The following is a 22,717-nucleotide window of genomic DNA, read 5'->3' as shown; positions in this document are numbered from 1 at the left end:
TGGTTCCAATGGTAGATCAGGTAGTTTAAATGACTAAATAAAATAGACAGATAAGCATCAGTCTATTTTTGAAAGAGTTTCGTTTCTCTCTCTCTCATCGCCAAAACAAAGTGACTTAATAGAATACGGAGGCGGCGGTAGTGTTGCCCCCTTTCAACGAATCCCTGTAGCTCTTCTTCCTTCCTCTTCCGCTTCTTTCAAGGTATCTCTCTCGCTCGCCCCATTCTTCTCGCAAGATTCAATCAACCGTTAACGAGATCTGGGAACTATTAATTTGTTTCTGGAGAATTTTCTTTTCTATGTGATTTGTCTTGTATTTATTGCCAATTCTCCGATTTATGATTTATGTTGCCCCGTTCTGTGCGCATCATGGATGGATTGCGATTTGTGCGATATTTAGATCGCTAGCTTTATTCCGTCGTCATCTTGCGGTTTAACAATCGATAGTTCATGAATCGAGTACTTGTGGTGGTAATGGGTGGATCCCTAGCAGTGATTGATGTGATATATGATCCGATGATATGTTCGTACATGTGCCTTTTGTTCAGCTTGCGCGATCGATTTATATGCCTTCCATGTTTCTAATCGTTAGGCTACGGTCAAAGCATGTTAAAATTCGATGGGGTGTATTCCCAACATTTTGTGCCCTAAAAATGACATTTGTAGATTCTGCCATCCAAGCATAATTACGCGCCATTTTTTTTTATCATCTCGTTTGCAAACGTGATACTCTGATCGGCAGGTCTCAAGATAACAGCATGATTGAGATATTGTTATTAGTTATTACTCTTGATTATCAAATTCCTGGTATTTTTTACATGAACTTTCACGATGCTTGTTGTTTGCTGATCATACTGTTTCATTTGATGATGGTTTATTTGATATAGTGTTGAACTTGTGCTACTGAGACATGCTAGAAAATACAGTTCTAACCTAAGAAAAACTAATACCAATCTCAACATAAAGTGCAAATTTAGCAATATCAGGAGAAGATTCATGGCATGGTCAACAAAAGATAGACAAGAATTTAGTATTAGAGCTTTGGATTCTCTGTCATCTAGCATGAAGGCAATATTAATGAAGATAGCATTCACATATTTGAAGTTGGATAATTATGGAAAGAGACATCAATGGGCAATCATTTTTTGTTTATTTCTTAAGATTTGTTTGTCTTGATGATATTTACACATTATCAATGGAATAGTAAAAATGAGGAAAACAAAGTCTGAACTTCATGACATCTGTCAATAGCGATTCTAACTAACATGGCATAAAAATGAAGAACCAATCAAGCATGTCTTATGAGTAAACTTCTCAATTGGAAACTCTGGCGAATCTCACAAAAAGAAACATACATATGATTTTTGTTAGAATCAAAGATTTTAGAATGTAGATCAATTTGATTGCTTAGTAGGATACCCAGTTAACTCAGGCAACAGATAATTATCATGGATGTAGTCCATGTCCATCATAACTGTTTATCACTGGCCGGCGATGCAAGTATAAGACCTTATGTCTATATTTAGTACACAATCTAGTAGTATACTTGATGTGGAACCATTTTGATTCTTTTTTTCTTGAATAATATTTTTTAGGATTTCTTTTGTAAATTTCTCACATGAGAACATTTATTACAATGCTATATATGTTATCACGATTGCCAAAGAAGAAACAAGAAAGCCAAACAAAAAGGAATGAGTCAATAATTGGTCTGATTGATGATCCTAATGAACAAGTAGTTTAACATTGAATTTGATTGAAGATATCAAATTCAATCAGATTGTAGATGGATGAAAGTCTTTCAATCAGATATATCATCAAAAAAAGAGATTTTTCTTTAGATCAAGTCTCTAATTTTTTTTTTCAGAGAAGTAAAAAAAAAGATGATTGATTGCATCGAGACAATCGTAATCTTTTTTTATTTATTATTTTTTCTTGTAATTGGGGTCTACAAAGGGATTGTAGTTGGGATATGAATAAATCATAGAATTAATTAATTAAAATTATATTATCTTATGAATGGTGTGAGGTCATATTTTAAGTTCCAATGGTACGATCACGTCATCCACATATGAAATGTGTGGAGGTGTATGACCCGCATCACTGGAATTTATTTTTTGAGACACAATGAGTAGTGTAATTATCTTTTTTCCCGATTTTTCACTTACTATTGTTATATTTTCTTTTCTCTTTTTCTTCCTCTGTTATCATAAAAGAAGTCTTTTGCTTGTCAAAATAGTATCGGATCTCTTCCTACATCTATAATAGACTATATGTTATCATAAATTAAATGATACTTTCTGAATACAATTTTAGTTGCTCTTTGTTGAGAAATTTATTATGATCATTAAACAATTTAAGGTGTCTCTGTGGAGTGAGACACTTTGTAACGAAAACTAAAATTCTGTCTTTGTAAGTTGTTTTACTGCAGGGCTGTATGGCTAGCTGCTTTTGATACACTTGTTAAGTGTAGCAGATTAGACTCATGAACAAGCCACCAAGGACAAAATACTTGCTTGCTATGAACTAGTTACAAGATGGAAATTTACCAACTGAACACTAAAATCTGTTATTTTATTATGTCCAGGCACAAATTCTTCTTTCAAGTCAAAGCAATAGATATACCTATAGCTATGAAGAATGGACACCATATTTGAACAAACTATATTACAGATGACAACATATTAGATATACCTAATAATAAAATAATTTATTTGCTTTATTACAGATGAAAAACATTAAAGATAGACCTAGCTTGCTTGACTAGGAAGCAACTACCTCAAACAATATGCTATGCCTCTAGCCTGAAATATGTGTATTGGTATACATCATGGATTTATCACAATTTTATGACTGTCCTATGCTGGTCTGATGACTAGTATGTAGGAAAACATATTGTACTGTACCAGAATATATCAACACTTACTAATATTTTGTATGTCCTTTTATAGATATATCAGGGACAATAAGGTAAAGCATGGAAGCCAAATTATAAAACAACATCATTAGAAGCCTTTGATGCTACCATGTTCATAAAATGAAAAGTATCCATCTTGTCTATGATTAGATATTGTCATTCATTAACAGGAAAAATATTTTAAACTTGTGCACAAAAATCTGCCAAGTATTTCGGATACATTTGTATTTTAATAATTGTTAAAATAAAAGGGATTCTTTCATTCAAACATGTCTTCATTACTTTTGTCTGCTAGGTTTCTCTTTGTATTTCATAATCTTAAATCTGATTAAATTGTCTATAATATCGTTGGAATTGGTTTAGATTCTTCTTTTGACACTGCCTTCTACTGACGATTGAAATTGGGTACTATCATTGGTCATCAGACCCATGACTATCACATTAGATGCTACAAGAGCAGAGCTTGCGCTCTTGGTTTTGTATTTGAATAAAGCTGAAGCAAGAGATAAGATTTGTAGGGCTATCCAGTATGGCTCAAAATTCTTGAGCAATGGAAAGCCTGGCACCGCACAGAATGTTGATAAAACAACTAGCTTGGCACGTAAAGTGTTTCGACTTTTTAAGGTGAGATTTACTTTTTTGTGGTTGGAAATAGACGATTGAATGGTTCCTGCTTTTATGTTTTTGCAACCTCATCTCTTTAATGTGCAGTTTGTTAACGATCTACATGCTCTTATAACTCCACCATCCCCAGGATCTTCTCTCCCTGTCATTTTACTTGGAAAGGTATGTAGATAGTAATTTTTTCTGCAGTATATTTGCAGGAGGTCCTTTCCGCTTTTAGCTTACAAAATGATTTGTGCAGTCAAAAAATGCATTGTTGTCAACATTCTTATTTTTGGATCAAATTGTCTGGGCAAGCAGAACAGGGATATACAAGGTTTGTGCTTCCCGAATCAACTCTGAAATTATAATTTCTGGCCTCTTTTACATGTAAACAAGTAGAAAGACTGATTTATTCATTTGTATCAAAGAATAAAGAGCGTGCAGAGCTACTTGGCAGAATTTCTCTTTATTGTTGGATGGGATCTTCAGCATGCACCACTTTGCTTGAGGTTTGTGTCGTTGCTATGAATGTTCACCTTTTTGGACTTAAATCTTTGAAAAAACACGTGGCAAACTTTGTTGTATGATGAGTATCAGCAATTTGTTAGTATTTTGTTCCATAATCTATTGCTCAAGCATAGTTATACCTTATATCAACTTTAGTTAGGAGAACTTGGGAGAATATCTTCAGCAGTGACGAAGTTAGAGAAGGAGCTGAAGCAAGTCGACAGATCTAAGGTATGTTTGTCCATAATTCACACCATCTCTGGGTGTTTTCTTTTGTGTTCAAAATGCTCTATGTTCTCCTCGTGAAATTTCAGGATGAGCAGTACCACAACAAGATCAAGCAATTAAATCAAAGGCAGCTAGCTCTGATAAAAGCCTCCATGGATTTTGTGGTTGCCATTGGGCTGCTTCAACTGGCCCCAAAGAAGATCACACCTCGAGTGACGGGAGCCCTTGGATTCGTAACTTCTCTCATTTCCTGTTATCAGGTAGCTCTTACTAAATCAACCATAACTTTTCAAGAGAATCTCTGCAAAATTCTGATTCCCCGTTTTTTGCTGGCTTTGCTTTGCCACAGTTGCTTCCTGCACCAGCAAGGGAGAAGAAAGCATGAATGTGGCGGCAGTCTTTAAATCTTGGATATTTCTATCTGCCAAAAAATAATCTTAGATGTTATTAAGAACACTCCACATCAGGAGGAAAGACCCATAAAAGATGAAAATCCAAGTCACTGATGTATTCTGGATGACCGTTGGTAGATGTTTCTGGAAATTACGTCTGTTTGAATGCGTCAAGTACTTCTTATGTAGGGTTTTGATGCAATACTGTTAGAAGTTTATGCTTTTGTGCCTTCTAATGAAATCAAACATTTTCCTGTGATTCTGCATCTGTTTCACAACGGACACGTACTTTGGGCTCTCTTAATTTGGACCCGACTCGAGGTTCATTTGACTTCGATGTGTGATGCATCATTGAAGAGAGAGATTAGCCAGCACTTGTAAGCACCTGAGGACGTGAGAGCGAATTGTTCATAAGCTAATTTTATAAACTCACAATTCTACCTTTACCATATAGAATTTGGGTACATAAATATGTGATGCAAATGATTATATTGCATTGAAGCGGGAAATCATCATTGATGTTAATTCTATGTGGTCGAAACCCGAGGATATAGGAATATCTGAGGTGAGGAAGAAATGTTGGGCTCATAAGGTGGTCCCTATATTAAGACTGATGTCAGAAAAAAAATTTCTAACTCGATCCTTTGACGCTCAAATCAATCATTGAGGTCTTTTTAAGAGAGCCTCCAATGTAGAGTCGAGAATTATCATTTATTTTGGATCTTGTAGGGGATAATTTGTAATCACTCCAACGTTCCTCTCTTGATGTTTTGTCCACGTAGATGGTAGGGAGAGATAGCCTTAAATAGCTTGCCTTACTTTTGTCCATGCGAGCAGACAAACTGGTGATGATATGAACTTTTCTCTGTCTACGATAGGTTCCATGTGGCACTTACGTGTCGGATTATGATTAACTATTAATATATCTCATATCATGTCTCTCCCCTCCCTCCCTTAAGCGTGCTTTGGTGCTCTTGTTTAGATAAGCTCGGAGTGTGAAGTTTAATTCATTTGATAGGCCTATTGCTAACTTGCACCTTCATCCGACTCATGCCACTAGGCACATTTCGCCTTGTGCTTATGTCGTGGCAGATTTCTCTTGGTGTAGGTCGGGTTTTTCTAAATTACATGCCTCAAGCACATTCCACTCTGCGCCTCCACTATGGCAGATTTCTCTTGACGTGGGCCAAGTTTTCTCGACTCATGCCTTGGGCTCATTTCGCCCTATGCCTTTGCCATGGTAGATTTCTCTTGGCATAGATCAAGTTTTTCCAACTCACTCGCATCGGGCACATTTCGCTCTGCACCTCCACCGTGATGGTGTTTTTTTTTTTTTTTTTGCATGAGTTTGATTTTCCCAACTCACATGTCTTGGGCATATTTCACCTTATGCCACCACTGTGGTGGATTTCTTTTAGCGTGGGTCAGGTTTTCTCATCTCACATACCTCAAGTATATTTTGCTCTATGCCTTTGTCATGGTAGATTTTGAGTCCTCATCCCATCATGGCAGGCTTCATGTCCTTTCTCTACCATGATAGATTTTGGATCCTCCTATCGTGTGGCCTTCAAGTCCTCTCTTCGTCATGGTGGATTTCGAGTTCTCCTCTTGCCATAGTGGACTTCAAGTCCTTCCTTTGTTGTGACAAATTTTGGATCCTCCTATCGTGGCGAGCTTCAAGTCTCCCCTCATCGTCATTGATTTCGAGTCATCCTTCCACCATGGTGGGCTTCAAGTCCTTTTCTTGTCACCGATTTTGGATTCTTTTATTATCGATGTCCTTTGGGAATTGCCCCGAAGGGACACTTGTTTTGATCATAAGAGAAGAGAGAGATTGGCATCTTCTTTATAAATTTTCCTCTCTTCTAGGGTGGTATTCATTCTTCCATCTAAGCCTCCAAAGGCCCTAGTCTTCAGAGCCTCCCCGGAAGCTTTTAGTCTCACCCCTAGGGCCTCCTTAGGAGCATTTTATACCTTGCCCTAGTTCTTGGATGGGTGGGTTAGTCTTCGAATCCTTTGTCTTGGTGTTAGTTCTGCAACAAACTAGTCATTAGTCATTTTGCTCCATCTCAGGTCAAGATGTTTTTCATTTCTTGTACAAGTTTCTCTCGATCCTCTAGTTGCTAGTTGATCGAGGTATGTGCTTCGTCTTTAGACATTTAAAGGGTGGAGGAGGTTGTGTCCTCCCCTTTATCGGAGAAGTCATCTCCTATGAACCTGAAGGTTCTTCAGGACTTGGAGCTTTTAAAAAGTTCATATGACTATGACTCAATGGTAAGCATGCCTTTCTTGGATCGCTTGCAAACTAGGTATTATAATTTGACCGAGTTTAATCTACAAGTCTCTCGACCTAGTCAATGCCCTTTCGACACCATGCTCGGGCCTTTCTGCTTATCTTGCAACACTCTCGAGGTAGGACTTCATCTTCCCCTCTACTTGATGATAGTGGTCTACCCTTCTCAAATGACACTAAACTCGTGACACTACATAATAGTGTTCATCGAAGAATGTCGATGTGCAAATATTACTCTAACCCGAACCCTTCTTGTCACTTAATTTTTTGTTATGCAAGGGGATAAGTAGCTATGACCTAGCTACTCAAGGAGGTTTCAAGGTTAATGGTGTCCTTTCCAACCACAAAAGTTGGAAAGAGTGCTTATTCATCGTGAGTTCAAGTTGAGATTGAGAATTCAACTTTGTTGAGTTGACACATTGCATTAATAATACTTATCCCTTCTTGTCAAACGTGGAGACGAGTCAAGTGCTTCAATTGAGGGACATATTCTCTTCCTCCAAGGTAGTCCAAAAGATGGATGAAGAATAGCTGATCGATGTGAGTCTTAACTCGGCTCCTCGAGGTATGACCTGAACTTCCCATCGCTTCACTTCATCTTTTTTAGTCCTCAACCTTGTAATTTGGATCTCTTATAGGCATGGATCTGCACTCTTCAAAGAGGAAGGTGCCTGATTTCTCGTCAGGCATGGTGGAGTCCTGTTTAGCCTAGGTTGCCACTCACGAACCCGTCGGTAGAGGCACTAAACCCACCTTAGTCTGATTGTCACGGTAGTACTAATAAATCGATGAAGAAATATAAAATCTTTGTAAGGAAGGTCTCACGCCCTCAAAGGGATGATGCACCCAAAAAGTTATCGTAGGAAAGGGAGCCTCCAACCACTACAGGTCTTCTAGGTCTTCCACAATATGCCTACACCACCCGAAGGTTGAAGTTCCAGGTCTTCCTCGGAGAAAAAGAAGAGCGTGCCGAGTTTGATGTTAGACTTGTGCAAAGGAAAGCCCCTACCCTTTATAGTTTTACAGTTGACTAATCTATTAGACTCAACTCTAGATGTGCCACTGCAACTAAGGTGGGAAGGCTTAAAGGATATGCATAAGGTGCGGGACAAGGGCGTGGCTACGAAGCAATATTACCACGAGTCCTTGTGCTCGGGGATGGTGAAGCAGATCTACTGCTCCCCCTCGGAGGTCCTAATTAACACTTGCTACCAAAATTAAGTGGTGGTAAGTTAGGTGGTGGCTAGCTCCTTTAGTTTCACCTTGTTGACTTTTTTTTTTTTACTCACAATACCACCACTATGTGACGACCCTCATTGATCGTCTCTTATTGATCATGTTTGAAACACTAGCACTATTATTCACTGGCAGTCTCTTATAGTTAATGACGTCCAAGTAGTGGTCGAAGAGTTGAAGGGGGGAGGAGCCCTTCTACAGTCGCTGAGGTGGAGGCTTAGGCGGCTAAGCTAGCATATTAATTAGATGCCGAGCAACACCTGGCTAGCCTAACCAAATAGCTGAAAGAGGTTCAGAGTGATAATCAAGCCATGGAGGATGAATTATTGTGACTCACCCAGGAGTTAGACTTGATAAGGATACACAACTCGGAGATTACCAATGAGGTCACATCGACTATTAGGAAGGCTCGCTAGTTAAGGGAAGCATTGGAGGTCTAGCGAATGTGCAACTCGAAGCTTACCGAGGAGGTCATGCCGGCCAATGAGGAGGCTCACACATTAAAGGAGGCCGAGTGGAATAGGATATCAAAGTATCACAAGAAAGCAATTGCTGACTATAAGGCATTCGTCGAGTTCAAGAAGGGTTTGGAGAGGACAGGGTCACCTTATACCGATTCTGGTACCAAATCATTTTGTCTCATTTTAATACGAGGTATCCTAAGCTAGAGCTTGAGGAGGATCAATTCATAGTCACCCCAAGGACTAGAACATCTCAATGTCGATCAAGATGCCCTTCGACGATAGTCTTAACTCGTCACCTCACCTTGCCACTTGATATGTCATATTCAACTTGATCTCTTTTTTGGTTGTCGGGTCAATCTATTTGACTTTTCCTTTTATCCGCCCCACTAATGCTTTATTTTGATAGATTGAGGCTTTATCTTGGATGTAGAAGCTTGTCCTAGTTAATGTAATCCTTTTAGTAATAATTTTTTTTCTTTTTTATTTGCAACTAGCACTTTAAAGATACATTATACAATCAACACCCTAGGCTTGACATGCCAATATTTGATACTTAGAGTGTCATTCTCTCCTAATTGACCTTGACTTTTCAGATAACCAGGTTCCCTAGTCCAACCTCTAGAGGGTGAACTCCTCGGTCATAGGTGTATCTTAGCGCTCGTAGGTGTGTTTCGGCTCTAATTTCACTAATCAAGTCAAACCCAACTTAAAATCCCTTGGAAGTTACTTTATCAAAGCTCTCAATCTAAGATCTCGAGAAAACTATCTTGGGTGGCAGGATAGTTTTGGTGCTAAATGTAAGGCTAAATGATAATTCTCTCAAGTCATTCTTGAGTGTCATTTGAGAGATCCATAGAATGCTTTGCATTTCATCCTCTTATGTACCATTTGTTCTAATGATCCACTTTTTTAATCCTTCGAGAATGGCTTGGTTGGTGACCTCGACGAGAAGTATTTGGCCTCATTGTTGGAGATTTTAAATTTGAACTAGAGAGCTTGTTCATACAACTACTTGTTCAGGTCCTTTAGGACAAGTCTAGCACTACTCATTTTTGAGGTGCTGGAACCATCCATGAATAAGGTCCATGTTGAGGGGGTGTGATTGTCGGCATTGACGCTGGGTGAGAGAGTCAACTCTGAAATAAAATCTATCAAAGCTTGAGCCTTTATAATAGTCCTCGGTACGTATTAAATGTCGAATTCACCCAGCTCTACTGATCACCTTAACAACCACCTCGAGACATCAAATCATAAAATAGCTTGCTTGAGTGGTTGGTCAGTGATCACCTATATGACATGTGCTTGGAAGAGATGGAGCTTCCTTACTACCAGTACTAACGCAAATGTCAGTCCCTCGATGGGGGGTATCACTCATCAAGTCTACTTATGACATGATTGACATAATAAATAGACTTCTAAATTCCTAAGTTGTCTCACACAACACCAAGCTGACAGCTTGCTCGGTGGTGACGAGATAGAGGCTTAAAGCTTTACCCGAGGTAGAGGAGAGCTGTGGTAACTAGGCAAGGTGGTATTTTAAATCTTTAAATGCTTTCTAACACTCATCAATCTATAGGAAACTCTTTGGATTCTTCAATGCTTGGAAGAAGGATAGATATTTATCACCGAATCAAGATAGGAACTAGTTAAGCATAGCTATTTGCCCTATTAATTATTGTACTTCATTTACCAATTGAGGTGGGCTGATCATCAATATAGCTCACACCTTTTTGGGGTTGACATATATTCCTCTCTAGTGAATAATGAATTCGAGGATTTCTCCCAAGCTAACTTCGAAAGCACATTTAGATGAGTTAAGGCGCATGTTAAACTTTTTCATAACTTGAAATGTCTTGACAAGTCCACTAAATATGAGTTCGTTGTTTTTTCTTTTTCTATAATGTCATCTACATAGATGTCTATCTAATGCTTAAACATCTTGTTCATCATCCTTTGGTATGTCACGTCTGTATTTTTCAACCGAAATGGTATAACTTAGCAACAATATATACCTCGATCGATAATAAAGGAGGTGTGTTTCTGTGGTGCCATCCTTTTTTTATTATATCCCAAAATTACATCCATGAAGGTAAAAAGCTCATGGCTCAAGGTAGCATTAACCAATTGATCAATTTGGGGAGAGGACAGTTGTCCTTCAAACACACCTTGTTGAAATCGGTATAATCAGTACACAACCTTTAATTTTTGCTAGACTTTTTAATCGATGCAATATTAGCTAGCCACTAGGGATACTGCACCTTAGTAATAAACCATACTCCTAATAACTTGTCTATTTCATCGCTAATCGCTTGCTAGCAATCATGAGCAAACTTGCAAGACTTTTGCTTCATCAATCGAGCCTCGAGAGAGATGTTCAAGTGGTGTTAGGCCACGTTTGGGTCGATTTTCAATATGACTCTCAATAACCATACAAACACATCGATATTCTCTTTGAGAAAATTAATGAGTTGCACTTGCTTCTCCTTAGGAAGTGTAGCATCGTCCTTGACAATATGATCAGGATGAGCCTTGTCTAGGGGTGCCTCAATCAGGGACTTCATTGGCTTTCGATGTGGGAGGGACTTAGCAAAATTACGAGGGTCCATCGATGATGCCTTAAGCCAAGCTCTCTTCAATAGGGAGATTGTTATTAGATAGCACTGGTGTGACTCTCTCGGGTTGTTTCTCAACTCTCCAACACTAATCCTCATTTAAAATTTCATCAACATATGATGGGTCGACACCTTTAGCCTATTGAGTGTGAGTCGACCTATGAATGTGTTGTATATCGAGAGGATGTTGACCATCATAAATTTTGCCCTCATCATTTTGGAGTAGGGCTCATCGCTGAACGAAATGTGCAGTCTCATAGTCCAAGAAGATAGATGGAGTTGCCAATGAACCATGTTAGTAAAGAAGTCATAGGGATAAGATTGTTAGCTGAGAGCCCAAGTTTTTGAACAGTGTCATAGTAGAGGATATTGATATAGCTACTTGTGTCGATTATAACTCTCTTCATTTGGGCGTTAACCATCCTTATAGAGCCCACCAAGGTATCATCATGGTTTGGATCGAGGTACTCTATCTCTTCTTAAAGGTTATTTCTGAGTCATCTTTAGACCTTGGGTGCTTTTTGATGGTAGCTCGGGCATAGGCCTTGTGACTCGAAGAGCTATCTCCTCTCGAGGCAGGTCCACCAATGATGACATCGATCTACCTCTCCACTAACCCCTAAGGTCTGGGTGAGGGTTTCTGGTGCCTCCGGACGAACCTCCTGAAGTGTCCCCTACAAATGAGTTATTTGATTTGCTCCTACAAATCGTGATAGTCCTTTGTGTCCTGGATATAATCATAGTGGAAGTGGCAATACTTAGATTTATTTCTCCTCTCTAGGAATGTCTATATTGGTTTAGGGTTTTTTAAGAGTTATTTTCCCTTTATCTGTAAAAAGACTTTGGTTTTTTTTAGTCATGTTCAAAGGAGTTGACTTGAACCTCAGCCAAGGTAGCTCAAGTCAATCATTTCTTCTTCGTTGTGGTGACCTCGGGGTTGCGTTGATGATGGTCGCTCTTGTCTTGGCCTTTTGCGTATCTTCTCATGTTATTCGAGACGATTGCCTTTGCAGCAATGCATTTGTTGGCCATTTGGAGTATCTCGGGTATGATGGCCTCTCCACCAACAATCAGAAAAAGCAAAAGGGCTTAAGCCCCATCATGAAGGCTTGTATTACAAGTGATAGATAAACTTCTTGCATGCCTCAAATCTCGTTAGTAAATCGAGCGATAAAGTCAGAGACTGCTTCTTCCTCCCTTTACCTAAGTCCGAGAAACATCACCAACGATGGCCTCAGGCACATTCTCGCAGAAGTTGAGCTCGAAATCCTTTGCGAGTTGAGCAAAAGAGCCTATTGAGAGAGGCTTCAAGCGAGCGTACCATTCTTATGACGAACCTCTTAATATTGTTGAGAATGTGTGGCACATCAAGGCATCCAAGGTACCGTATAGCAACATCTGGGCGCAGAAGGCGATAATGTTCTCTATCGAGTCAATATTATCATCAAAGGCCTCCAATGACATGAGGTGAAAGTTCGTCAAGATTGGCTCATCGGGATCGTCTGACGTTTTCACTTGGGATTGCTCGAACTCTTGTCGTATCTCTTCAAGATGATGGTCCATTTGCCATAGTTAGATCCTTAGGGAGTTATCCATTGAATTCCACAGTTGGGGAGCAAGGTGCTCCCTTGACCAGTAGTTCCACAAGCTTTGGGTGATCTTAAGATGTTGGCACCACATTGGGTGCCAGAGCTAGTGTTGGTTGAGGTATTGATCACGATTGAGATAGTGGTGTTGCTTGTTGGGTTAACTGAGCCAGAAGGAAGGCAATAACATGCATCAAACTTGTTAGTGTCTACACAGGTGAGACTCAAAAACACCTTAATTGGGATGGATAAGTGGCTTGAGGTTGTCCTTAAGGGTGAAAAGCCTAGGTAATTGAATAGATGTCAATACTGTGTCGATATTTGCATTGAAGTGGACACATCCACATGAGGGAAGGATAAAAGCTGTCCCTCTTGAGTAAAGGTGCTATGGGTTCGAGGCAGGGCCTTCTCGTTGGAGTATTCGTTGAGGGGATTGAAGGGTAAATATTCCTACGATATCAGGCCCTCCTGACGTAAAAAATTATTAGGGGAAATCATCATCGACGTCTGAATCAACTTGATATAGTCTAAACTCATGGGCATAGGAGTGTCCGATGTGGCTCTAAGATGACGACTCAGAGAAGAAAGTGTTAAGCTCCCGATGTGATACATGCACTAAGACCGATGAGAGAAATTTTTTGACCTGATCTTTTCAACACTCAAGTTAATCACCAAGATCTTTTTTTTAGTATGATTCAGTATTGATGATTACCTTTTTATACAAAACCTGAGAGTGGATAACATAGGATAGACAACCCTAAATGACCTATATATATTAAATAACATTTTATAACTTTCTTCCTTTTTATAACTTTCACATGATGTATATATATTAAATAATAATTATATTAAATCGTAAACTTAGGAACGAAAACTCCCGATAATGCCTTGTACTGGTAGAACTACGTGAAAGACCAGAGCGACAAATCTTGTTTGTTGTGATTCGGGCCTGCAGCATCGGATTTGCCATACCAACTAAACTAGAAAGTCAAATCCTCCTGTGCAACTAAGTTAACGTACCATTACTGGCAAGTCAAAGCCTCCTGTGGAACTAAGGAATGTGCTTGAAATAAAACTGAAGAGTTCTACAATAGTCAAAAATAAAGATAAGTGCAGAAGCACATTCCAAAGCCTAATTTCTAATAAGAAACAGAAAAGCTAAAGTCCTTGCATAGAATGGAACGGTGAACACTGCTAAATGCAGAGAGAACAAAACATCTAAATAATATAAGCTACACTGCATCACAGTTTTTTGCTTTCGCAGGTACCAGAACTTTGTCCCAAGATCTTTGGTGCCTTCATGGCGAGCGACTGCACCAACAAAATAATAGTTTGACAGTGTCAAATAACAAACAAACCTCAAACTGGTGAGATTTTGAAAAGACTAGGTACTAAGCACTCCTCACCTATAGTCCCTGTCATGAGCAGGACTCCGAGCTCTTTCATAGTTAGGACTAACCCTCTCGTCGGCCTTGGTATATGGACTGGGACCACGACCATAATCAGGGCTAGCCCTCTCCACACGTCTGCCATAAGGACTTAAAGATCGCCCACGATCACGGCTTCTTGACCTTTCCCGGCCTCTACGGTCAGGGCTATAGCCATTTCTTCTTTCATCGTCATCACGGACAGCATACTCCACAGAGATCACCCGATCCATCAACTTGCTGGTTGTCCAATTAATGAGAACATAAAGAAAATCCGACGTTAAACTCAGAAGAACTGCCTCGTATCATTCTAAAATAAGTGCAATTGAAAGAGTTTGGGAAAACATGAGCTTTGTTTTATTTAATTGAGATAAGTAATTTTGCATGTTAGATTCACTAAAATGAGTACATAAGCTCTACAAGTGCTGCAGTTGTCAATGTCAGCTTAGAAAGCCAGTCCAATTACTAGTGGGATAGTTGATAAAAAAAAAAAAGAAATAGTAAATGGTAGAGATTATTACACACGATAAGCAAATGTTCAAATTGAAGTGAACATAATGGACTGAAGCAAACATTAAGAACTTTCATGAATCTTTCATGAATCCAGAAAGTTGGCCCAAAGTCGGCCACATGAATCCAGAAAACACTTTCATGATCTTCAGTACATTACACAGTGAAGGGGTTTCAAACCATAGGTGGTTGTAATTAATCCATGATGACTTTTGGTGACAATGGTTGTATACATCTTAATCATAGTAGACGTAAGTGAAAAATGAATGGTGTCTATAGTTTACCACTTCTATTGTGTATGATGCCAGGAAGGCATCGAATTTATAAACATATTTTTAACAGCTATATTGTCCAGGTTACCAGTATTTGCAGAAAGAAAACCATGCTCCAATTACAAACACATGCAAGAGACCTTTAAAAAGGATATTTAAGAAACATATTAAGTGAACAAAAAGATATATCAATACAAATTCTTTTGGTTTAAACTGCTAAAATGGATGAATTTGAATCTAATGATGTCACTTTACCTCATGTGGGTGGCTTCCAAAGCTTTTGTAGCATCCTCCTGTAAGTCAAACTGGACAAAGCCAAAGTTCCTTCTAATCCTAACATTCAAAATTTTTCCATATGGCTCAAAATGCCGCTCCAAATCCCGTGTCCTGGTGTCAATTGGGTCAAAGTTTATGACAAACAAAGTCTTTGAAGGTCTTGTGTTAGCTGATGGTTTTCTTGAACCACCAGACCTTCTGCTGTTTCGTTCTTGCTGCAAAAAGAAGTTCCATTAACTTAGATACTATTGCCTACAAGCTCAGCATACTTAATCATCAATGAATAATATAGGCTTTGCTAGCACTCTGCCTTTGTCCACTCGACACGAAGCCGCCGCCCATGTCTGCCAAACTCTAACCGATCAACTCCACGTATTGCATCTTCAGCATCACGCTCATCATCCATATAAATAAAAGCAAACCCTGCAAAATAGTTGGTAGTATGGTAATAGAATTATTTATCATGAAGATATCTGACTGAATATTACCTTTACATAATAATTCTTTTCATACAGGATCAGTCATAATGGCCTCCAGTAGACCATTCAGAAATTCGGTCTCTAGCTATCACCTAGAGAGTTAGAAAATGACCACAAAAATAAGAAACAGACCTTGTAAAATGTTGAACTAATGACGTCAGGGAAAAGGCAGGAATTGTGGTAGGCCATGGTACATAGAGGGCCTCCTCCATACATTCTCCAGCCAGGCGGTTCAGGATGGAAACATGGTTGGGATGGAAGGCAGGGCTAAGTTCACAAGAAACTAAAGGCAATAGTCTTGTGGAGAATGTTTCCATGTGAATGAAATGCGACTGAATTGCAGAATGGATCAGCTCTCTGGAAAGAGGCAATATGAACTCAGGCATTGGAAGGAAAGTCGAATGCTTAGCCCAACAAGCAAGGAAGAGCATGTATTCTCCAATATATTCCTGCAGCAAAAAAATTGCTGAGTATGGAGGGTCATCTTCCGAAAACAAACTGATTTGTTAAACTTATCCTGATTCCAAAACCCTAGGAAATCTCAAAAGTAGACTCCTGCCACACTGCACAGGCTGTGTTGAATTGTTCATGAAAGTCCTGCCATCAAGTCAATCTGTGTGGAAAGTTTTAAAAATGCATAATATGCAATTTAGGAATCACAGTTAATAGTTTATCAACTTTGTGATGGTCTGTCGTGCTTATGATCAAATTGGCCAAAATATCAAATCGACAGCATATGCAGCTGTCAACATTTTTTTTAAATTTTGGAAAAAAATTGTGATGTAATTAAAAAGTTCTATTGAACATGTCATTATGTGCATGGCCAATCATACATGAGTCGCACAAAGGTTCAATTCAAAAAATATTTCAAGAGAAAAAAATTAATGCTGCTGAAAGCCTATATGCATATTAAATACTTTGTACAACACATCCAGGAAACTGCAATGGAAGTCTGAGCATGAGAGAGAAGGAGGTTCACTTCAATGCAAACCCACTTGACACGGGAAGCCGAATTGTAAATGATATTAACTCTATCTTGATCAACTAACAAAACCAGAACTAAAAGCAAAAAGAGCACGATTTCCCTCATGCACACATGTGGTTGTGCTAGTTTACCACCAAAAGATTATAGTTTAAAGATCCTAGAATCTAAAAAGAGTTTCTACTCCCACAACACAACTAAAACAACATTGTCTGAGAAAAGAACCTCAGAGAGTGCAAACTCAGATAGCCATCAAATCGAAGGGTCTTACCACAATAATATAGCAAGTTACCTGACTTCATATCCACCCTGTCAACCTTCCCATATCTGCTAAATAGTCGCTCAAGCTCAGAATGGCGAGCATCATAATCCAAGTTGCCACAGAAAATAGACCTTGACATTCTGGTTAAAGCAAATAAGCACGATCACACCTCAATCTGCAAAGGAAAAAAAATAAATACAGGATTTACAATATCAAAGCCAAGCATGACAACAATGCAATTTTATTAAAATATTAAACCAATAAAATCCTCACCTACAACATGAGATCAATCTAGCCATGTAAAAGAAAAGGCAAAAGAACATAGGCTACGAAATTCAAGTACATAAAAAGGAGAAAATCATGTATCCACTATGCTAACAAATTATTATGAATTATAGCCCCATATAGAAATTTAAAGTCACATAATAATGCCCAGAAGAAATTTAAGATGAAGAGAAAGTAAACCAAGAAAATCAGACAATTCCAGCTGACGTCAGCAGAGTTATGGATTATCATATCTTGATGGTGATATGATAATCTCAACAAAATGTCAAGCAGAATCTGTTCGGCATGTCAAGCTTCATCCACCTAACTATGGCATCAACACAGGCAAGTTCCAAGGAAGTAGTGTCACAAAATATTGTTATGCACAGTGGATGATGAAAGAATGCAGTGAGGGAACACATGACCAAAGGCATGTCCGCTGATAGTCTGGTGGTGTGTCGGATGATCCCTTTCCCACAGGTGGAGGGTTTGAACCCTGGCTATGGTGCCTTGTGCACCCATTGTCCTTTTGTCTTCCGTGACAATATACCAACACCAAATGGCATCTGACAGGCCCAAGCGGCACCTAAAAAAAAATGTAATTTAAGCCATCCACAACTCAGATAATTGCTTAGTTATGCGGATATTGTTCCCACCTTCTGATTTTCTAATTTTCATAATTATCTATGTATCCAACTATAACACCCGGCGCCTCTTCTTTTCTATTTTCTCCTTTTTCTGTCGTCTGGTACACTTCTCACAAACGAAACCAAAAGCTAAGAGGGAAACACAAACCCGCAGACGAAGCATTGCACATTCTACTCCAATCAAGTTCAAAAATCAACGGCAGAAAAATACTTCTTACAATAAGATATGGCCCATTGCTCGATAGTCTACGTAGGTTAATCTCAAACCAACCACTAGGAAAAGAGAATCTCTAGTAACAACCTCAAGGATAATAACCTCCCTTAGAACGAAAATCTCGTGGTAAATGAGTAATAAAAGAATAAATTTGGATACCAACACTCTCAAATGCAACACGTTACATTTTAGGTTTCGGAATTATCCGCTGGCGAACCTCACTGCCAAAACTGATCATAAGAGGCCAAGGAGGAAGAAAAAATATTGTTACATAAAAGAACAGGAACAACCGGGTCAAAAAATCAATCGCAGGCAAAAGAAAACGCGAATAATCGACGAACAGGGGGCTCACAAGGAAAGAACTTACTCGATCTACAAATACGACAAAGAAATAGAAGCTAACGGAAGAAAGTATCGCGCGCAACCAAATCATCCAATGATTTTCGAGGAAATTCTCACCTGCGTTCCCCGAAGTTCCTGATCCGCAGAGCGACGACGAAACCCTAGACCGATTCAAAACAAGTCATCGCGGCCGAAGGGGGGCAGGTCAACAAGCGAAAACATAGATGACGGCTTCGTTGGTTCAGTGCACGGAACGGAGCGCGCTCCGTTTGTTTCCACCAGTAAAAGCATCTCATCTAGTGGCGCCCACGTCCAACCCAAAGGCCTTTTTTGATTACCTGTTCCCTGTCTTGCTTGAATTCTCATCCTCCGTCTTGCTGCGCTCCTGCGGTGCAGGGGAAGGACCGTCCACTAACATAGAATCTATCTTTTAGATCGGTGCACCAACCGATCAGTGGCATGGATCTTGTCTCTACACTACACGCTGACGAGTACAGAGCAGAGGATCCGAATCTGCTTTTTTACTTTGCCGAGGGTGACGATTGGAGAAGCAACGCGGGGTCCACTTGGCCCTCAGTAACTGGTCACCGGAAACCAATCCGGATTGTGGACGAACGACGTACGTGGCAAGTTTTAATTGGCAGATACCACTCCCAGGTGTAACCTTGGTTGCTATTGATCTTCAACCGTCAATAGAAACATGAATCCGATGTGACAGTTGATACCGATTTGAAATGGATCAAAGATGGAGAGATGATAGATATGAAAATTAGATTAATCAGATACGTGACGAATAATAAGAGGATTTTACAGCAAAAATTGGGAGGAAAGAAATAATCAGATCATATTTCTGTACTGAAATATGCGTATTTAACATATTCAGATATTTAGTTATTAGGATATTTGGAGGTGTAGACAAAATCGAATTCTTAATTAAGATTTCAACAATCAAAATTCTGATAGAAATATGGAGGTATGGTGGAAATAGACATGTAATTCTGATGTAATTATATGGGGATATGGAAATCGAATCAATTAAATGTCAATTGTCATATTCCTTTTCTAGTTTGATGTCGAATACCAAAAAAAATTTGTCGTGGGTATAGGTCTCTCAACAACCTAAACATAATGCATAGTGACCACATTTCAAATCGGAATGAGTTGATGCATGGAATATTGTGAAAGACCTATTTTATATACGAGCAAAATGTTTTTGGAAGTAAATTTGTTGGTAGGAATATTTGGAAGGAAATCGTTGGATGGATATGATCAACAAGCAACAACGAAAAAATTTTCTACTTAAAAAGCAATGTTCAAAGGCTTTTCCAATCAAGAAAAAAAATAATCAGAACGACTATGATTGACTTGATATTTTATCCTAAAAATTATTATTATTATCCTCCACTTTATTAGGAACGGCTCATCAAATAATATTTAAGATATAATTTTTTTTTATAGAAAAATATGGTTAGATGTATGTTGAGAGAGTTAGAAGCTAATCTTCATTAGTATGAGTTTATAAAAAAAAAATTAATATTAAAAAATAAGTGATTTTGATAAGTGTACTTTAAAAAAAATACATTGAATGTATTTAACAAGGCGCCTCTAATGCTTAATCAAAAAAAAGTTTCGAGGATTTGGTAAGTGCTGAACAAAAGTGTAATTCACGAGAAGGGAAACTCCATTTAGGACGTACCTAGGAGCCTTTTATGATGCATTATTGGATTGAAGTCATGGTTAATACCCGAAATAATTGTGTACTGCCTCCGACTACATACATGATCATATAGTGTCAAATCTGATAAACATGAAGTAATAATTAGCTATCAATTATCGCAAAGTTAAGTCATCCGATATCAAGGAGTCACATTATAATGTGGTAATGAGGTGTAGACCACACGATGTTAGATGTTAGTCATATGGTCTTAAAGTGTTTGACGCATGACGTTGAGGTATCAATGATCCTCCTTACATCATTATTCTGATATCATTTATTCCTTTTTCTTACCTCGACAAATGTAGTGGAGTCAAGATATGATAAGACTTTCGTTTAATAACTGACCTTGGAAAAATGGTTCGATGATCTTATCATCGAAGGGCACTTTGAGCTTTTTCGACCATACTATCATTAAAGGGTACTTTGAGCCTTTTTTGAGTATACTATCATCGAAGAGCACTTTGAGCTTTTTTCACCGTACTATCATTGAAGGGAGTACTTTGGATAATTTTGGTCATGATATTATCGAATAGAGCACTTTAAGTCATTTTGGTCATGATATCGTCGAATGGAGGCTTTAGGTTATTTCAGCAATATCAAAGGAAGTACCTTGGACTATTTCAGTCATGCTATTATCAAAAAGAATATTTTGAGTCAATTTGAATATGTTATTATTGAATGAGCACTTTAGGTCATTTTGGTCATGTTACCATCGAAGGAAGCGCTTTGGGCCATTTCAATCACTCTATTGTGAATGATGCTTTAAGGTCAAATTCAATTGTATCATTATAGAAGAATACTTCAAGGTCGGATATGGTTATGTTATCGTCGAGGAAAGTTTTTGACAAGTTTGATCGCATCATTGTAGAAGTGCTTCTTAACTGATTTAGTCACATTATTATGGAGGGACGATATATGGTTGAATATGGTCGCATCATTGTTAGGAGTTGTCTCTTCAAGTGATTTGATTGTCTTATTGTCATACCACCTTATTAGACAGTTTGATTGTATTGGTATCAAAAACCACCTCTTCAATGGTTTAATTATGTTGTTGTCAGAAACCATCTCTTCAAAGATTCAACCATCTTGGTGTAAAGAGAGAGAGGTTCAACCATGTAGGTGTCAGGAACCACCAATTTGGAGGTTTAACAATTTTGGTGTACAAAGCCATCTTTCTCAAGGGGTTCAATCATGTTAGTATCAAAAATTACCTTTTTAGGAGGTTCAATCATATTGGTATTGTCACCTCTTCGAGAGTTTGATCAAATTGGTGTCAGGAACCATCCTTTTAGGGCTTTGATCATGTTAAGGTTGGGAGCCACCTCTTCCAGGGTTTTGTTATGTTAATATTAGAAAAAAAATTTTCGAGAGGGGGGGGACTATCTTTTCGGGCATTTTGACCCTGTTATTGTTGATTAGTTATATTGAACTATCACTTTGTCCCCGCAAAGAGTGGTATAATACAACTACAATACTTCGAATTGCTCAACGCCAATGATAGCTCGTGTGTATGTAGTTTGTGACATTATTTTATAGTTTTTCTTTCTAATAATATTTTGTTAAAGTAGAATTTGATTATTCGCCATGTGGAGAGAGTTCGGAGCCAACCCTTGTTTAAGTCTAAGTCTATCATAGACTCAATGTCAAGAGATAAATAGATTCAATAAATGATCTTATAAAAAAGAATTATACTAGGGGTGTACCTAATAAGGCATCTTTGATGCTTGAACCCATAAAAGGTTTAGAGGATTTGGTTAATTGTGGAATATGTATAGTATAATTCACTATAGAGGAGGATTAAGAATATACCTATGGATTTTTTATAATACTATATTTGACTATTAGGTTGAGATAATGTTTAATACCTAAAATGATTATATGCTTCCTTTGATTTCATGCATAATCATATAGCATCAAATCCAAGGAACATAAAATAATAGTAAATCATCAATTTCTATTTAATAAAATAATTTGACGTCAAGGTATTGACCATATGATACTAAGGTGTTAGTCATATAATATTAAGATAATGATCACATGGTGTTAGATTTCAGTCACTTGACGTTAAGGTGTTTAGTATATGATGTTGAGGTATTGACAATCCTCCTTACATTATTATTCTTATATTAAAAAAATATTAAATAAAAAATAATCATAAACTATTATCTATTATCAATAATCTTTCATAATATTTATTTTCTTTAATAGTATATGATTAAATAAAGAAAGTTAAAGGATTATGAGCATCAAATTCTCCCTACCATGTGAGTATCTCCTGCTTTCTAAAAAAAAAAAAAGAACTTTCACATTTAAAAAATTACTCTTTCAACTTGCGTGTATATGCACATATATTTGAATCCTTTACATATATCAGTAACATTATTATATATATACATTATATATATATATATATATATATATATATATTTGAGGTAACTATTTAATGTACTAAAGGTGATATTTTATGTCCTACAATTGCATCTC

The 22,717-nt window shown here is 38.0% G+C and overlaps 2 protein-coding genes across 5 annotated transcripts; one reads left to right on the top strand and one right to left on the bottom strand.

Annotated features, from left to right (window-relative positions):
- Positions 1-57: 57 nt before the first annotated feature.
- Positions 58-4,909, top strand: LOC135637313 (peroxisomal membrane protein 11-5-like). 2 transcript variants are annotated; one of them, XM_065149979.1, is made up of 8 exons: positions 58-202; positions 3,343-3,541; positions 3,629-3,703; positions 3,783-3,857; positions 3,952-4,032; positions 4,187-4,261; positions 4,345-4,518; positions 4,608-4,909. In XM_065149979.1, exons 2-8 carry the CDS (start codon positions 3,347-3,349, stop codon positions 4,641-4,643), a joined length of 711 nt encoding a protein of 236 aa, XP_065006051.1. In that variant the 5' UTR covers positions 58-202; positions 3,343-3,346; the 3' UTR covers positions 4,644-4,909. The 2 variants fall into 2 exon arrangements, with proteins under 2 accessions (XP_065006051.1, XP_065006052.1); XM_065149980.1 differs by having other exon boundaries at positions 102-202; positions 3,281-3,541.
- An 8,978-nt stretch (positions 4,910-13,887) lies between these two features.
- LOC103976054 (serine/arginine-rich splicing factor RS41) lies at positions 13,888-18,774 on the bottom strand. 3 transcript variants are annotated; one of them, XM_065145834.1, is made up of 7 exons: positions 18,634-18,748; positions 17,739-17,899; positions 17,080-17,224; positions 15,637-15,749; positions 15,306-15,541; positions 14,248-14,508; positions 13,888-14,152 (listed from the first exon to the last, which is right to left on the bottom strand). In XM_065145834.1, exons 3-7 carry the CDS (start codon positions 17,186-17,188, stop codon positions 14,140-14,142), a joined length of 732 nt encoding a protein of 243 aa, XP_065001906.1. In that variant the 5' UTR covers positions 17,189-17,224; positions 17,739-17,899; positions 18,634-18,748; the 3' UTR covers positions 13,888-14,139. The 3 variants fall into 3 exon arrangements, with proteins under 3 accessions (XP_065001906.1, XP_009389515.2, XP_009389522.2); XM_009391240.3 differs by lacking the exon at positions 17,739-17,899 and having other exon boundaries at positions 18,634-18,774; XM_009391247.3 differs by lacking the exons at positions 17,739-17,899; positions 18,634-18,748 and adding an exon at positions 15,938-16,254 and having other exon boundaries at positions 17,080-17,219.
- Between the last annotated feature and the right edge of the window lie 3,943 nt (positions 18,775-22,717).

The sequence above is a fragment of the Musa acuminata genome, chromosome BXJ3-4 (genome assembly GCF_036884655.1).
Source record: "Musa acuminata AAA Group cultivar baxijiao chromosome BXJ3-4, Cavendish_Baxijiao_AAA, whole genome shotgun sequence".
Taxonomy (NCBI): domain Eukaryota; kingdom Viridiplantae; phylum Streptophyta; class Magnoliopsida; order Zingiberales; family Musaceae; genus Musa; species Musa acuminata.
Note: the sequence above shows the minus strand (reverse complement) of the source record. Positions and strands in the feature narration are given on the sequence as shown.

What these genes read in the sequence shown, in the direction of transcription:
- LOC103976054 (XM_009391240.3), bottom strand. Translation starts at nt 17,188, where the DNA reads ATGTCAAGGTCTATTTTCTGTGGCAACTTGGATTATGATGCTCGCCAT. An exon ending in TTCGTGTCGAGTGGACAAAG is followed by an intron (nt 15,542 to 15,636) that starts GCAGAGTGCTAG and finishes TTCTTTTTGCAG; the next exon opens with CAAGAACGAAACAGCAGAAG. An exon ending in TTGGAAGCCACCCACATGAG is followed by an intron (nt 14,509 to 15,305) that starts GTAAAGTGACAT and finishes TTGGACAACCAG; the next exon opens with CAAGTTGATGGATCGGGTGA.
- LOC135637313 (XM_065149979.1), top strand. Translation starts at nt 3,347, where the DNA reads ATGACTATCACATTAGATGCTACAAGAGCAGAGCTTGCGCTCTTGGTT. An exon ending in GCAGAACAGGGATATACAAG is followed by an intron (nt 3,858 to 3,951) that starts GTTTGTGCTTCC and finishes TTTGTATCAAAG; the next exon opens with AATAAAGAGCGTGCAGAGCT. An exon ending in CTCTCATTTCCTGTTATCAG is followed by an intron (nt 4,519 to 4,607) that starts GTAGCTCTTACT and finishes GCTTTGCCACAG; the next exon opens with TTGCTTCCTGCACCAGCAAG.